Raw genomic sequence first — 15,503 nt, forward strand, 5'->3', positions numbered from 1 at the left:
CTAATTTGAATCCAAGGATTTATTCATAAAAATGAATCCGATTATTCTCTTAATAATTAATTTCTGCTTTTGAAGGATTTAACAAAGTTATCAGAAAGATGTAAAAAAGAAACTACTTCCACAGAATAAGGATGGACTGGAATTTGGGTGGAAGAAATACTCACTTTTCACATTATACCCATTTTATTGTTTGAAGTTTCTTAACATCTGCATGGGTATTTCATCATAGCTTAAAAAAATTAAAGGGAAAGCCCAATACTCGTATTTGGGAATATGACAGGTTTTTGTCATTGAAAAAAATATACATTTTTACTTCATTTATAGAACTCTTGGTTTTTGGTGTAGATCTCCTCTGAGTCTGAATTTGAAAGCAATGAGCTTGAATCAAAAGTTGCCTAGAAAATTACCTGTTGTCAGTCACTGCAGCAAGACCAGCAATATCTAAGATGGCAGACCCCTCGGTGGAGCGGGCAGCTGAGGGCTTATTGGGGTTGTGAGGAACTGAGGAGCCCTCATGGGCCAGCATTCCTGTTCCTGTCATCCTCCACAGCTGAGAACGCTTTCCTGGTTCCTGTTAAGTAAGTACAAGCAAAAAGAGAAAGAGCGATTATGTGCAGCCACAGCTAGCTCCTCACTTCAAGAGCTTCCTCTAGGGCTAAATAAGTTCTCATATAGGAAGTTTATTTAGACATTTTCCACATTATATAAATGCTTAATTCAAACTTTCATGGTTATCTATCTTTTGTTGTTCTTAGGGTAAAATATGCGAACCTCTTGAACTAAACAACCAAACATTACAAATAATGTGCATTTTAACAAATGTATTATTTTCATGACCGAATTTTTTTCCTTTTTTAGGAATTAGAAACAAATGGCGGGGCAGCCTCCTACACTAGCTATACTGCCATGATCACTGCCATTCCAGATGGTGACCGTCCGGTGCCCTTACCTTAAAGAAGAGTGCAATTACATAAAGACTATACGATATGCTCAATATCTGACTTTCAATCAGAATTTACCAGAGGTCTTCCTCCCCATCCCGAACGTTTATAAGGAAAGCGTACTATATTGATGGTGTCCAATTTTCATGAATTGATTGTATCACAAGTGTTAAGTTGGTTGCATTCAAAGGTTATGCTAATTGATTGCTAGTGTTTTTTTGTTGTTTTTTTTTTTTTGAGACGGAGTTTCGCTCCTGTTCCCCAGGCTGGAGTGAAATAGTGCGATCTCGGCTCACTACAATCTCTCCTCCTGGGTTCAGGCGAATTCTCCTGCCTCAGCCTCCCGAGTAGCTGGGATTACAGGCAGGCACCATCACGCCTGGCTAATTTTTGTATTTTTAGTAGAGACAGGGTTTCGCCATGTTGGCCAGGCTGGTCTCAAACTCCTGACCTCAGGTGATCTGCCTGCCTCGGCCTCCCAAAGTGCTGGGATTAAAGGCGTGAGCTACCGTGCCCGGCCAGATTGCTGGTAATTCTAAATATATTTTCTCTTTAGAAATATTTTGGAAACAGCAGTTGGGCTTCCAGGTCAATCATGAAAGTCTATACAATCCATTATATACTAGAAGTCATAATACTTATTGAGAACTTACTATGTGCTAGACATTGGTCCATAAGACTTACATAAAACAACTCATTTAGGCCGGGCATGGTGGCTCACGCCTGTAATCCAAGCACTTTGGGAGGCCGAGGCGGGTGTATCACCTAAGGTCAGGAGTTCAAGACCAGCGTGGCCAACATGGTGAAATCCCGTCTCTACTAAAAATACAAAAATTAGCTGGGCATGGTGGCGCATGCCTGTAATCCCAGCTACTCAGGAAACTGAGGCAGGAGAATCGCTTGAACCCAGGAGGCAGAGGTTGCAGTGAGCCAAGATTGCGCCATTGCACTCTAGCCGGGGCAATAAGAGCGAAACTCCGTCTCAAAAAAAAAAAAGAAAAAGAAAAAAAAAGAAAGAAAGAAAAAAACTCATTTACTGCTACAAACAATCCAGTGACATATGTCCCTCCTCATAGATGAGGAAGTTAAGGCTCGGTGAGATGAAGTAACTTCCCCACAGTGAAATAACTAGTTAGATGGTAGGTCCAACATCTGAATCTCTGCAGCCTGATTTCAGAGTCAGCACGCTTAACTGCTCTGCTATGTTGCCTCTCTAGCACAATCTCTATCATTCCTTTTCAGTCACACCTATACTCCAGCTAGATCTGCCAGGATCACATACACTCCCACTAGGCAGGAACTCCTCCAGAGCATCAGACACATCAGGGTACCACAAACTGATTTACATGCTACCCCTGGCCAGACAGATAGCTTTTCATCACATTCTACAAGGTAAAAACTAACAAAGTAGCATGAACATTGGAGTCAAAATGCCAGGATCTGAGATCCAGCTACACAATTTACAGGCTGAATGACCTTGGACAAGTTACTTAATCTCTTAGAGCCTCCGTTTCCTGATCTGTCAACGAGAAAAATTGCCTCATGGTTTTTGTGATAAGTATAATAAATGTAACATGCTTATTAGTACATGCCTGGCACAGGGTAGAGCCTCAATAAATGTTTGTTGTGTTATTATCATTACATCTCTTTACAGAGCACTTTATGTACATTATCTTAGCTAATCCTTCCAGCAAACCTGGGAGGTCAGTTGAAAAATGAAACTGAGAGAAATGGGAAATACCAGATACTATATATCTTTAAGTGGCAAAGCCAGAACTCAAACCTAAAAACACATCATGCTGTCTCTGCTGTGTGCTACTGCCTCCTCTGTCTGCAAAACGAGATTAAGCTGAGCTGTGCTTCCCATCTCCAATTCCCACATGCTTGCTTCTCTGTTCACAGTAAGAGAAAACATCTCTCCACAGCACCAGAAACAACATCTCGGTTATCTTGTAGATGCTGCAGATTGGGAATCAACACAGACATACCCAGGTGAGATCGAGTTTCCATACTGGGATTCCTCTACTGCCTGCCCATTTGTCCAGGCTCATCATAATTTGGAAACTACCAAAATTTCCACTTGAAAATCTGAGATGCACCATTCTTCCAGTTCCCTTCCTCCCTTCCCTAATAATTTAGTCCTAAAATCTTTAGATGGGACTGTGGAAGGCAGAACTCCATGGGGCTTGTGTGTGTGTTGGGGATGGGGGCTGTGGTGGCCCAGTGTGGAATTGTTAAAGCGCATGTGGAACAAGAAACGCATCCACCTAAGTGATGGGGCAGCCCAGAGCAGGGGCTGAAGCCAAGTTGGGAGGTTGGGGAGGGGTTTAATGGGAGCATCATAGAGGGAGGTGAGGAGGGCATTCCTGCGAAGGGCAGGGTGGGAAGAGGGCAGGGCTGCCCAGTACATGGAGACCAGAGCCCAAGGGAAGAAACCAGGGTGTTCATACAGGACATGGGACAACTGTGGTGACGGAGGATGAGTTACATTGTTACATTCAGGGGAACCGATCAAATCAATAAATATATTCTCAGTGCTGGACAAGGGAAGTACAAATATGGAAAGGGAGAAAATTAGAATGAACTTTGTCATACTGGACTTGAACTGGAAATATTGGTGTGAACTGCTAGTTTTTGATATATAGATATAGAAATAAATATGTACAGTATATAAATATGTACATAAAACACACATATGTATATTCATGCATACATAGCTTAAAAAACCCTAGGTCTGTCTTCTGAGAGAGCCTGGGAACCACAACACCACAATAGCAACAAGTGCACCTAATTCATGAATCTCAGGTTTCTAAATTCCATTCTCTGATAGAAGGGATGAGGGCTCCCTAGAGAAATGGCAAATTCCAGGAATGGTGCAGGGAAAAATATAAGATGGACCCAGGATAACTTGCTGTGTCAGAAAGTAAGGAAGTGAGGGCACATGTTGAAAGGACACGGAAGTTTAAAGGAGCTCCCACTGGCCAAAGATAAGAAAAACTGAGCATCAAAATAAATACTGGCAGGGCATGGTGGCTCAGGCCTATAATCCCAGCACTTTCGGAGGCCAAAGCAGGCGGATTACCTGAGGTCAGGAGTTCGAGACCAGCCTGGCCAACATGGCGAAACCCCGCCTTTACTAAAAATACAAAAATTAGTTGGGTGTGGTGGTGGGCTCCTGTAGTCCCAGCTACTCGGGAGGCTGAGGCAGGAGAATCGCTTGAACACAGGAGGCGGAGGTTGTAGTGAGCTGAGATCGTGCCATTGCACTCCAGCCTAGGCAACAGAGTAAGACTCCATCTCAAAAATAAATAAATACATACATACATACACACACACATACTGACACAGTAACAGATAACACACTGAATAAAACAGCAGCCCATACTGAATGACACATACACATATGCATACATAAATAGAAAATATGACAAATAGGAGGTTTATGTAGTCTCAAAGTGCCACGCCACAGAATCTTGACTGATTATAAAAAGAAAAAGAGTAGCCTCACTTCTCAGTGGAAAAGGCTACCACACACCTTCTTAATCAATTGCAATAAGTTAATGTCACCAGTAAGGGGACAAATCAACACCACAGCCCCACTTTGGTAAAATTCTTGCCAATTTTCTGGAAATCTGAGATTGTTTCCAAATAAAAAGTAAAAAAAACAAAAACAAACCAAACAAAAACCTAAAATGTCAAACTTTCTGTACTTGGTTTCCAACTAAAAAGGAGAGGTCTATTTCTTAATGCCAATTCATACACTTTTACCTAATTTTAAATTTCAACGTAACTCTTTTATTATCTACTCTATTTACTAGCTGCCATCCTTATCAAGTGAAATAATGACTGAAAATGTTCTATAAGTTATAAAATGTTATATAAAACGTTACAATTATTGCTACTTAATTTTAGAAATTTGTTCTTGTCTGCTTAACAGTCACCCAGCCCTTAGTAATTCCACATATATTTATTATTCACGTTCTGCTGATCACACCTGGTGATCACATCCCACTCCAGCAGTCATCTTACTCCTGAGCTAGTACTCATCTGCCCTAACACTGACCTGGAAATGCCAAGAGGCCTGGGTTCCACACAAGTCCCTATGGCCTCATCATGAAATAAGGACTCTGCACTGGGTGATCCTGAGTCCCGTCCAGTGCTAAAAACCTTGCATTCTAAACTCTGATTATAAGCTCTCTTACCTTCTTTTTTAAAATGACTCTTTGTGTCTTGGGTGAGACATCCAAAACGAGCTCCGCACAGGTAATGACCTTGCTGGAAGCCACAGGCCTGCCTGTTCCCTCCTGCAAGCTAGAATTTAAAATATATATATATTACATATAAATATATATACAGGTATACATACATACTCACACATGTATTCAAATATTAAATAAGCAAATGCCCAAAACTTTTATTAAAGAAGAAAATTTTTTAAAGGATAGAAGAAAAAGTCTGATGCAAGAGCAGAAAGATCAGGGATGCATTTTTTTCCCTACACAGTTCCAAGATTCATCTCTCAGAAGACATACTCTGACATTTTTCTTCTCTTAATAATTTTAGTGACTTAAAATTCAGATGTAAAAGTATAACCATATATCTTTAAGAGGCAACCCCCCCTCAAAAAAAAAGGCAAAAAATTTGGCCAGGCACGGTGGCTCCTGCCTGTAATCCCAGCACTTTGGGAGGCCAAGGCAGGTGGATCTCTTGAAGCCAGGAGTTCGAGACCCAGCCTGACCAACATGGCAAAATCCTGTCTCTATTAAAAATACAAAAATTAGCCAGGCATGGAGGCAGGCCCCTGTAATCCCAGTTACTCAGGAGGCAGAGGTATGAGAATTGCTTGAACCCGAGGCAGAGGTTGCAATGAGCTGAGACTGCGCCACTACGCTCTAGCCTGGGTGATAGAACGAGATTCTGCCCCAACCCCCCAAAAAAGCAAAAAAACCAAAAAAAACCAAGCCAGACAATTCAAGGGACCAAAAATTAGCTTTCCTCTGCCAGGCAGATGATCAGCACCATTGCATCCCCAAGTCTTGGCAAGAAATCAGAGGTCCCTTTAGGATGAAAAGAAAACAAAGGGTTCTAATCAACTTCCTCCAATTCAATCGTGTTACGTTTCTCTGAAGCTAAAGAATCCTAAGCTTTATGGAATGTTGCAGCCTGGCTACACTTAGGGATGTTTGGAAGTTTTATTTAGATTATTCTCCTCTTTCTATTAACCCCTATTAGCAAAAAAAAAAAAAAAAGGTAATGGATTAATTTAGCGTTAAAAACTAGTCTTCACGACACCAAAAGCACAAGTAATCTTTGTTTCCCCCAAAGCAGATAAATTATATGTGATCAAAATGAGAAACTTCTCTGCTTGAAAGGACACAATCTAAAAGTAAAAAGAAAACTTACAAAAATAATGGGAGAAAAAAATTGCAAATCATACATCTGATAAGAGACTGACAGATATGAAGAACTCTGACAATTCAACAATAAAAAGGCAAATAATTCCATTTGAAATATGGAAAGTATTTGAATACACTTTCTCCAAAGAATACACACAAATGACTAATAAGCACGTGAAAAGACGCGTAAACATCATTAGTTACTAAGGATGCAAATCAAAAGCCACAATGAGATACCACTTCATATCCAGTAGGATGGATATCATTTAAAACAAAACAAAACAAAACCAGGCCTGGCACAGTGACTCACACCTGTAATCCTAGCACTTTGGGAGGCTGTGGCAGGTAGATAGCTTGGGCCCAGGAGTTTGAGACCAGCCTGGGCAAAATAGTGAGACCCTGTCTCTACCAAAAAAAATTTTTTTCAATTAGCTGGCCATGGTGCTGCATACCTGTAGTCCCAGCTACGAGAGAGGCTGAAGCAGGAGGACCGTTTGATCCCAGGAGGTTGAGGATGCAGCAGGCCAAGACTGTGCCACTGCACTCCAGCCTGGGTGACAGAGACCTTGTCTCAAAAATAAAAATAAAAACCAAAACCAACACATGTTGGTGAGGATGTGGAGAAATTGGAACCTCTGTACATTGTTGGTAGGAATGTACAATCGTTTAGCCACTGTGGAAAACAGTATGGCGGTTCCTCAAAAAGTTAAACTTAGAATTGTAATAGAACCCAGCAACTCCACTTTTCTGTATAAAGCAAAAGAATTGAAAACAAGTACTCCAACAAATACATGTACATACATGTTCATAGCAACACTGTTTACAATAGCCAAAACGTAGAAACAACCAAATGTCCATCAACAAATAACTGGATAAACACAAATGTAGTATGTAGCACAGTATTCAGCCACAAAAAATAGTGGGTACTTTTCATAAAAAGAATGGGCCAGGAGCAGTGGCTCAAGCCTGTAATCCCAGCACTTTGGGAGGCCGAGGTGGGTGGATCACCTGAGGTCAGGAGTTCGAGACCAGCCTGACCAACATGGTGAAATCTCATCTCTACTAAAAATACAAAAAAATGCTTCCTTCCTTCCTTCCTTCCTTCCTTCCTTCCTTCCTTCCTTCCTTCCTTCCTTCCTTTCTTTTTCTTTCTTTCCCTCCCTCTCTGGCCAAGTCTACCCCCGCGCCGCGGACTGCCTGGGACTGCCGGCGCACGCGACCGCTGCCTGCCTCTTCTCCTTTGGATGCAGGCACGCGTTCGCCATCTTGGCCACGCTGGTCGCCAGCTCCTGACGCCGAGTGCTCTGCCCGCCTCAGCCTCCCGAGGTACTGGGACTACAGACGGACTCTCGCTCACCCAGTGCTCGGTGTTGCCCGGGCTGGAGTGCGGTGGCGTGGTCTGGCCTCGCGGCAGCCTCTACCCCCCAGCCGCCTGCCTTGGCCTACCAGGGTGCTGGGATTGCAGCCCCTGCCCGGCCGCCGCCCCATCTGGAAGGTGGGGAGCGCCTCTACTCGGCCGCCCTGTCCGGGAAGTGAGGAGCACCTCTGCCTGGCCGCCACGTCGGGGAAGTGAGGAGCGCCTCTGCCCGGCCGCCCCGTCTGGGAAGTGAGGAGCGCCTCTGCCCGGCCACCCACCGTCTGGGAAGTGAGGAGCGCCTCTGCCGGGCCACCCACCGTCTGGGAAGTGAGGAGCGCCTCTGCCCGGCCACCCACCGTCTGGGAAGTGAGGAGCGCCTCTGCCGGGCCACCCACCGTCTGGAAAGTGAGGAGCGCCTCTGCCTGGCCACCCACCGTCTGGGAAGTGAGGAGCGCCTCTGCCCAGCCGCCCCGTCTGGGAAGTGAGGAGCGCCTCTGCCCGGCCGCCCCGTCTGGGAAGTGAGGAGCGCCTCTGCCCGGCCACCCACCGTCTGGGAAGTGAGGAGCGCCTCTGCCCGGCCACCCACCGTCTGGGAAGTGAGGAGCGCCTCTGCCCGGCCACCCACCGTCTGGGAAGTGAGGAGCGCCTCTGCCCGGCCACCCACCGTCTGGGAAGTGAGGAGCGCCTCTGCCCGGCCACCCACCGTCTGGGAAGTGAGGAGCGCCTCTGCCCGGCCACCCACCGTCTGGGAAGTGAGGAGCGCCTCTGCCCGGCCACCCACCGTCTGGGAAGTGAGGAGCGCCTCTGCCCGGCCACCCACCGTCTGGGAAGTGAGGAGCGCCTCTGCCCGGCCGCCCCGTCTGGGAAGTGAGGAGCGCCTCTGCCCGGCCTCCCATCGTCTGGGAGGTGAGGAGCGCCTCTGCCCGAACGCCCTGTCCGGGAGGAAGTGAGGAGCGCCTCTGCCCGGCCGCCCCGTCCGGGAGGAAGTGAGGAGCGCCTCTGCCCGGCCGCCCCATCCGGGAAGAAGTGAGGAGCGCCTCTGACCGGCCGCCCCGTCCGGGAAGAAGTGAGGAGCGCCTCTGCCCGGCTGCCCCGTCTGGGAAGTGAGGAGCGCCTCTGCCCGGCCGCCCCGTCCGGGAGGAAGTGAGGAGCACCTCTGCCCGACCGCCCCATCCGGGAAGAAGTGAGGAGCGCCTCTGACCGGCCGCCCCGTCCGGGAAGAAGTGAGGAGCGCCTCTGCCCGGCTGCCCCGTCTGGGAAGTGAGGAGCGCCTCTGCCCGGCCGCCCCGTCCGGGAAGAAATGAGGAGCGCCTCTGCCCGGCCGCCCCATCCGGGAAGAAGTGAGGAGCGCCTCTGCCCGGCCGCCCCATCCGGGAAGAAGTGAGGAGTGCCTCTGCCCGGCCACCCACCGTCTGGGAAGTGAGGAGCGCCTCTGCCCGGCCGCCCCGTCTGGGAAGTGAGGAGCGCCTCTGCCCGGCCGCCCCGTCTGGGAAGTGAGGAGCGCCTCTGCCCGGCCGCCCCGTCTGGGAAGTGAGGAGTGACTCTGCCCGGCCGCCCCGTCTGGGAAGTGAGCAGCGCCTCTGCCCGGCCGCCCCGTCCGGGAAGAAGTGAGGAGCGCCTCTGCCCGGCCGCCCCGTCCGGGAAGAAGTGAGGAGCACCTCTGCCCAGGCGCCCCGTCCGGGAAGAAGTGAGGAGTGCCTCTGCCCGGCCGCCCCATCCGGGAAGAAGTGAGGAGCGCCTCTGCCCGGCCGCCCCGTCCGGGAAGAAGTGAGGAGCGCCTCTGCCCAGGCGCCCCGTCCGGGAAGAAGTGAGGAGCGCCTCTGCCCGGCCGCCCCATCCGGGAAGAAGTGAGGAGCGCCTCTGCCCGGCCGCCCCATCCGGGAAGAAGTGAGGAGCGCCTCTGCCCGGCCGCCCCGTCCGGGAAGAAGTGAGGAGCGCCTCTGCCCGGCCGCCCCGTCCGGGAAGAAGTGAGGAGTGCCTCTGCCCGGCCGCCCCGTCCGGGAAGAAGTGAGGAGCGCCTCTGCCCGGCCGCCCCGTCTGGGAAGTGAGGAGCGCCTCTGCCCGGCCGCCCACCGTCTGGGAAGTGAGGAGCGCCTCTGCCCGGCCACCCACCGTCTGGGAAGTGAGGAGCGCCTCTGCCCGGCCACCCACCGTCTGGGAAGTGAGGAGCGCCTCTGCCCGGCCACCCACCGTCTGCGAAGTGAGGAGCGCCTCTGCCCGGCCACCCACCGTCTGCGAAGTGAGGAGCGCCTCTGCCCGGCCACCCACCGTCTGGGAAGTGAGGAGCGCCTCTGCCCGGCCACCCACCGTCTGGGAAGTGAGGAGCGCCTCTGCCCGGCCGCCCCGTCTGGGAAGTGAGGAGCGCCTCTGCCCGGCCTCCCATCGTCTGGGAGGTGAGGAGCACCTCTGCCCGAACGCCCTGTCCGGGAGGAAGTGAGGAGCGCCTCTGCCTGGCCGCCCCGTCCGGGAGGAAGTGAGGAGCGCCTCTGCCCGGCCGCCCCATCCGGGAAGAAGTGAGGAGCGCCTCTGACCGGCCGCCCCGTCCGGGAAGAAGTGAGGAGTGCCTCTGCCCGGCTGCCCCGTCTGGGAAGTGAGGAGCGCCTCTGCCCGGCCGCCCACCGTCTGGGAAGTGAGAAGCGCCTCTGCCCGGCCGCCCCGTCTGGGAAGTGAGGAGCGCCTCTGCCCGGCCGCCCCGTCTGGGAAGTGAGGAGCGCCTCTGCCCGGCCACCCACCGTCTGGGAAGTGAGGAGCGCCTCTGCCCGGCCACCCACCGTCTGGGAAGTGAGGAGCGCCTCTGCCCGGCCACCCACCGTCTGGGAAGTGAGGAGCGCCTCTGCCCGGCCACCCACCGTCTGGGAAGTGAGGAGCGCCTCTGCCCGGCCACCCACCGTCTGCGAAGTGAGGAGCGCCTCTGCCCGGCCACCCACCGTCTGGGAAGTGAGGAGCGCCTCTGCCCGGCCACCCACCGTCTGGGAAGTGAGGAGCGCCTCTGCCCGGCCGCCCCGTCTGGGAAGTGAGGAGCGCCTCTGCCCGGCCTCCCATCGTCTGGGAGGTGAGGAGCGCCTCTGCCCGAACGCCCTGTCCGGGAGGAAGTGAGGAGCGCCTCTGCCCGGCCGCCCCGTCCGGGAGGAAGTGAGGAGCGCCTCTGCCCGACCGCCCCATCCGGGAAGAAGTGAGGAGCGCCTCTGACCGGCCGCCCCGTCTGGGAAGAAGTGAGGAGCGCCTCTGCCCGGCTGCCCCGTCTGGGAAGTGAGGAGCGCCTCTGCCCGGCCGCCCCGTCCGGGAAGAAATGAGGAGCGCCTCTGCCCGGCCGCCCCATCCGGGAAGAAGTGAGGAGCGCCTCTGCCTGGCCGCCCCATCCGGGAAGAAGTGAGGAGTGCCTCTGCCCGGCCACCCACCGTCTGGGAAGTGAGGAGCGCCTCTGCCCGGCCGCCCCGTCTGGGAAGTGAGGAGCGCCTCTGCCCGGCCGCCCCGTCTGGGAAGTGAGGAGCGCCTCTGCCCGGCCGCCCCGTCTGGGAAGTGAGGAGTGACTCTGCCCGGCCGCCCCGTCTGGGAAGTGAGCAGCGCCTCTGCCCGGCCGCCCCGTCCGGGAAGAAGTGAGGAGCGCCTCTGCCCGGCCGCCCCGTCCGGGAAGAAGTGAGGAGCGCCTCTGCCCAGGCGCCCCGTCCGGGAAGAAGTGAGGAGCGCCTCTGCCCGGCCGCCCCATCCGGGAAGAAGTGAGGAGCGCCTCTGCCCGGCCGCCCCGTCCGGGAAGAAGTGAGGAGCGCCTCTGCCCGGCCGCCCCGTCCGGGAAGAAGTGAGGAGCGCCTCTGCCCGGCCGCCCCGTCCGGGAAGAAGTGAGGAGTGCCTCTGCCCGGCCGCCCCATCCGGGAAGAAGTGAGGAGCGCCTCTGCCCGGCCGCCCCGTCTGGGAAGTGAGGAGCGCCTCTACCCGGCCGCCCCGTCCGGGAAGAAATGAGGAGCGCCTCTGCCCGGGCGCCCCGTCCAGGAAGAAGTGAGGAGCGCCTCTGCCCGGCCGCCCCGTCTGGGAAGTGAGGAGCGCCTCTGCCCAGCCGCCCCGTCCGGGAAGAAATGAGGAGCGCCTCTGCCCGGCCGCCCCATCCGGGAAGAAGTGAGGAGTGCCTCTGCCCGGCCGCCCCATCCGGGAAGAAGTGAGGAGCGCCTCTGCCTGGCCACCCACTGTCTGGGAAGTGAGGAGCGCCTCTGCCCGGCCGCCCCGTCTGGGAAGTGAGGAGAGCCTCTGCCCGGCCGCCCCATCTGGGAAGTGAGGAGTGCCTCTGCCCGGCCACCCATTGTCTGGGAAGTGAGGAGCGCCTCTGCCCGGGCGTCCCGTCCGGGAAGAAGTGAGGAGCGCCTCTGCCCGGCCGCCCCGTCCGGGAAGAAGTGAGGAGCGCCTCTGCCCGGCCGCCCCGTCCGGGAAGAAGTGAGGAGCGCCTCTGCCCGGCCGCCCCGTCCGGGAAGAAGTGAGGAGCGTCTCTGCCCGGCCGCCCCTTCCGGGAAGAAGTGAGGAGCGCCTCTGCCCGGCCGCCCTGTCTGGAAAGTGAGGAGCGCCTCTGCCCGGCCGCCCCGTCCGGGAAGAAGTGAGGAGCGCCTCTGCCCGGCCGCCCCATCCGGGAAGAAGTGAGGAGCGCCTCTGCCCGGCCACCCACCGTCTGGGAAGTGAGGAGCGCCTCTGCCCGGCCACCCACCATCTGGGAAGTGAGGAGCGCCTCTGCCCGGCCACCCCGTCTGGGAAGTGAGGAGCGCCTCTGCCCGGCCGCCCCATCTAGGAAGTGAGGAGTGCCTCTGCCCGGCCACCCACCGTCTGGGAAGTGAGGAGCGCCTCTGCCCGGCCACCCACCGTCTGGGAAGTGAGGAGCGCCTCTGCCCGGCCACCCACCGTCTGCGAAGTGAGGAGCGCCTCTGCCCGGCCACCCACCGTCTGGGAAGTGAGGAGCGCCTCTGCCCGGCCACCCACCGTCTGGGAAGTGAGGAGCGCCTCTGCCCGGCCGCCCCGTCTGGGAAGTGAGGAGCGCCTCTGCCCGGCCTCCCATCGTCTGGGAGGTGAGGAGCGCCTCTGCCCGAACGCCCTGTCCGGGAGGAAGTGAGGAGCGCCTCTGCCCGGCCGCCCCGTCCGGGAGGAAGTGAGGAGCGCCTCTGCCCGGCCGCCCCATCCGGGAAGAAGTGAGGAGCGCCTCTGACCGGCCGCCCCGTCTGGGAAGAAGTGAGGAGCGCCTCTGCCCAGCTGCCCCGTCTGGGAAGTGAGGAGCGCCTCTGCCCGGCCGCCCACCGTCTGGGAAGTGAGAAGCGCCTCTGCCCGGCCGCCCCGTCTGGGAAGTGAGGAGCGCCTCTGCCCGGCCGCCCCGTCTGGGAAGTGAGGAGCGCCTCTGCCCGGCCACCCACCGTCTGGGAAGTGAGGAGCGCCTCTGCCCGGCCACCCACCGTCTGGGAAGTGAGGAGCGCCTCTGCCCGGCCACCCACCGTCTGGGAAGTGAGGAGCGCCTCTGCCCGGCCACCCACCGTCTGGGAAGTGAGGAGCGCCTCTGCCCGGCCACCCACCGTCTGCGAAGTGAGGAGCGCCTCTGCCCGGCCACCCACCGTCTGGGAAGTGAGGAGCGCCTCTGCCCGGCCACCCACCGTCTGGGAAGTGAGGAGCGCCTCTGCCCGGCCGCCCCGTCTGGGAAGTGAGGAGCGCCTCTGCCCCGCCTCCCATCGTCTGGGAGGTGAGGAGCGCCTCTGCCCGAACGCCCTGTCCGGGAGGAAGTGAGGAGCGCCTCTGCCCGGCCGCCCCGTCCGGGAGGAAGTGAGGAGCGCCTCTGCCCGGCCGCCCCATCCGGGAAGAAGTGAGGAGCGCCTCTGACCGGCCGCCCCGTCCGGGAAGAAGTGAGGAGCGCCTCTGCCCGGCTGCCCCGTCTGGGAAGTGAGGAGCGCCTCTGCTCGGCCGCCCCGTCCGGGAAGAAATGAGGAGCGCCTCTGCCCGGCCGCCCCGTCCGGGAAGAAGTGAGGAGCGCCTCTGCCCGGCCGCCCCATCCGGGAAGAAGTGAGGAGCGCCTCTGCCCGGCCGCCCCATCCGGGAAGAAGTGAGGAGTGCCTCTGCCCGGCCACCCACCGTCTGGGAAGTGAGGAGCGCCTCTGCCCGGCCGCCCCGTCTGGGAAGTGAGGAGCGCCTCTGCCCGGCCGCCCCGTCCGGGAAGTGAGGAGCGCCTCTGCCCGGCCGCCCCGTCTGGGAAGTGAGGAGTGACTCTGCCCGGCCGCCCCGTCTGGGAAGTGAGCAGCGCCTCTGCCCGGCCGCCCCGTCCGGGAAGAAGTGAGGAGCGCCTCTGCCCGGCCGCCCCGTCCGGGAAGAAGTGAGGAGCGCCTCTGCCCAGGCGCCCCGTCCGGGAAGAAGTGAGGAGCGCCTCTGCCCGGCCGCCCCATCCGGGAAGAAGTGAGGAGCACCTCTGCCCGGCCGCCCCGTCCGGGAAGAAGTGAGGAGCGCCTCTGCCCGGCCGCCCCGTCCGGGAAGAAGTGAGGAGTGCCTCTGCCCGGCCGCCCCGTCCGGGAAGAAGTGAGGAGCGCCTCTGCCCGGCCGCCCCGTCTGGGAAGTGAGGAGCGCCTCTACCCGGCCGCCCCGTCCGGGAAGAAATGAGGAGCGCCTCTGCCCGGGCGCCCCGTCCAGGAAGAAGTGAGGAGTGCCTCTGCCCGGCCGCCCCGTCCGGGAAGAAGTGAGGAGCGCCTCTGCCCGGCCGCCCCGTCTGGGAAGTGAGGAGCGCCTCTACCCGGCCGCCCCGTCCGGGAAGAAATGAGGAGCGCCTCTGCCCGGGCGCCCCGTCCAGGAAGAAGTGAGGAGCGCCTCTGCCCGGCCGCCCCGTCTGGGAAGTGAGGAGCGCCTCTGCCCAGCCGCCCCGTCCGGGAAGAAATGAGGAGCGCCTCTGCCCGGCCGCCCCATCCGGGAAGAAGTGAGGAGTGCCTCTGCCCGGCCGCCCCATCCGGGAAGAAGTGAGGAGCGCCTCTGCCTGGCCACCCACCGTCTGGGAAGTGAGGAGCGCCTCTGCCCGGCCGCCCCGTCTGGGAAGTGAGGAGAGCCTCTGCCCGGCCGCCCCATCTGGGAAGTGAGGAGTGCCTCTGCCCGGCCACCCATTGTCTGGGAAGTGAGGAGCGCCTCTGCCCGGGCGCCCCGTCCGGGAAGAAGTGAGGAGCGCCTCTGCCCGGCCGCCCCGTCCGGGAAGAAGTGAGGAGCGCCTCTGCCCGGCCGCCCCGTCCGGGAAGAAGTGAGGAGCGCCTCTGCCCGGCCGCCCCGTCCGGGAAGAAGTGAGGAGCGCCTCTGCCCGGCCACCCATCGTCTGGGAGGCGAGGAGCGCCTCTGCCCGGCCACCCATCGTCTGGGAGGTGAGGAGCGCCTCTGCCTGGCCACCCATCGTCTGGGAAGTGAGGAGCGCCTCTGCCCGGCCACCCATCGTCTGGGAAGTGAGGAGCGCCTCTGCCCGACCACCTATCGTCTGGGAAGTGAGGAGCGCCTCTGCCCGGCCACCTATCGTCTGGGAAGAAGTGAGGAGCGTCTCTGCCTGGCCGCCCCGTCTGGGAAGTGAGGAGCTCCTCTGCCCGGCCGCCCCGTGTCTGGGTAGAAGTGAGGAGCTCCTCTGCCTGGCCGCTCCGTCTGGGAGGTCTACCACAGAGGCCAGAAGCAATGTGGGGGCTGGACGTGGTGGCTCACGCCTGTGGTCCCGGCACTCTGGGGGGCGAGGCGGGTTGATCACTTCGGGCTAGGAGTTCGAGACCAGTCTGGCCAACTTGGCGAAACATGAAGAATACAACAGACAAACCAACCAACCAACTCAGTGACAACAAAACA

General features: G+C 57.0%; 1 protein-coding gene across 8 annotated transcripts in view; it reads right to left on the reverse strand.

Annotated features, from left to right (window-relative positions):
• Positions 1-15,503, reverse strand: part of VPS13D (vacuolar protein sorting 13 homolog D) — a 294,776-nt gene that overhangs the window by 135,455 nt on the left and 143,818 nt on the right. For all 8 annotated transcript variants that reach the window (XM_055261411.2, XM_055261410.2, XM_055261409.2 and 5 more), the window contains 2 exons: positions 5,144-5,252; positions 408-571 (listed from right to left, as the gene is read on the reverse strand). In XM_055261411.2, the coding sequence (XP_055117386.1) occupies positions 408-571; positions 5,144-5,252 (273 nt within the window). The remainder of the gene's footprint in view (positions 1-407; positions 572-5,143; positions 5,253-15,503) is intronic.

The sequence above is a fragment of the Symphalangus syndactylus genome, chromosome 22 (assembly GCF_028878055.3).
Source record: "Symphalangus syndactylus isolate Jambi chromosome 22, NHGRI_mSymSyn1-v2.1_pri, whole genome shotgun sequence".
In the NCBI taxonomy this organism is placed as follows: domain Eukaryota; kingdom Metazoa; phylum Chordata; class Mammalia; order Primates; family Hylobatidae; genus Symphalangus; species Symphalangus syndactylus.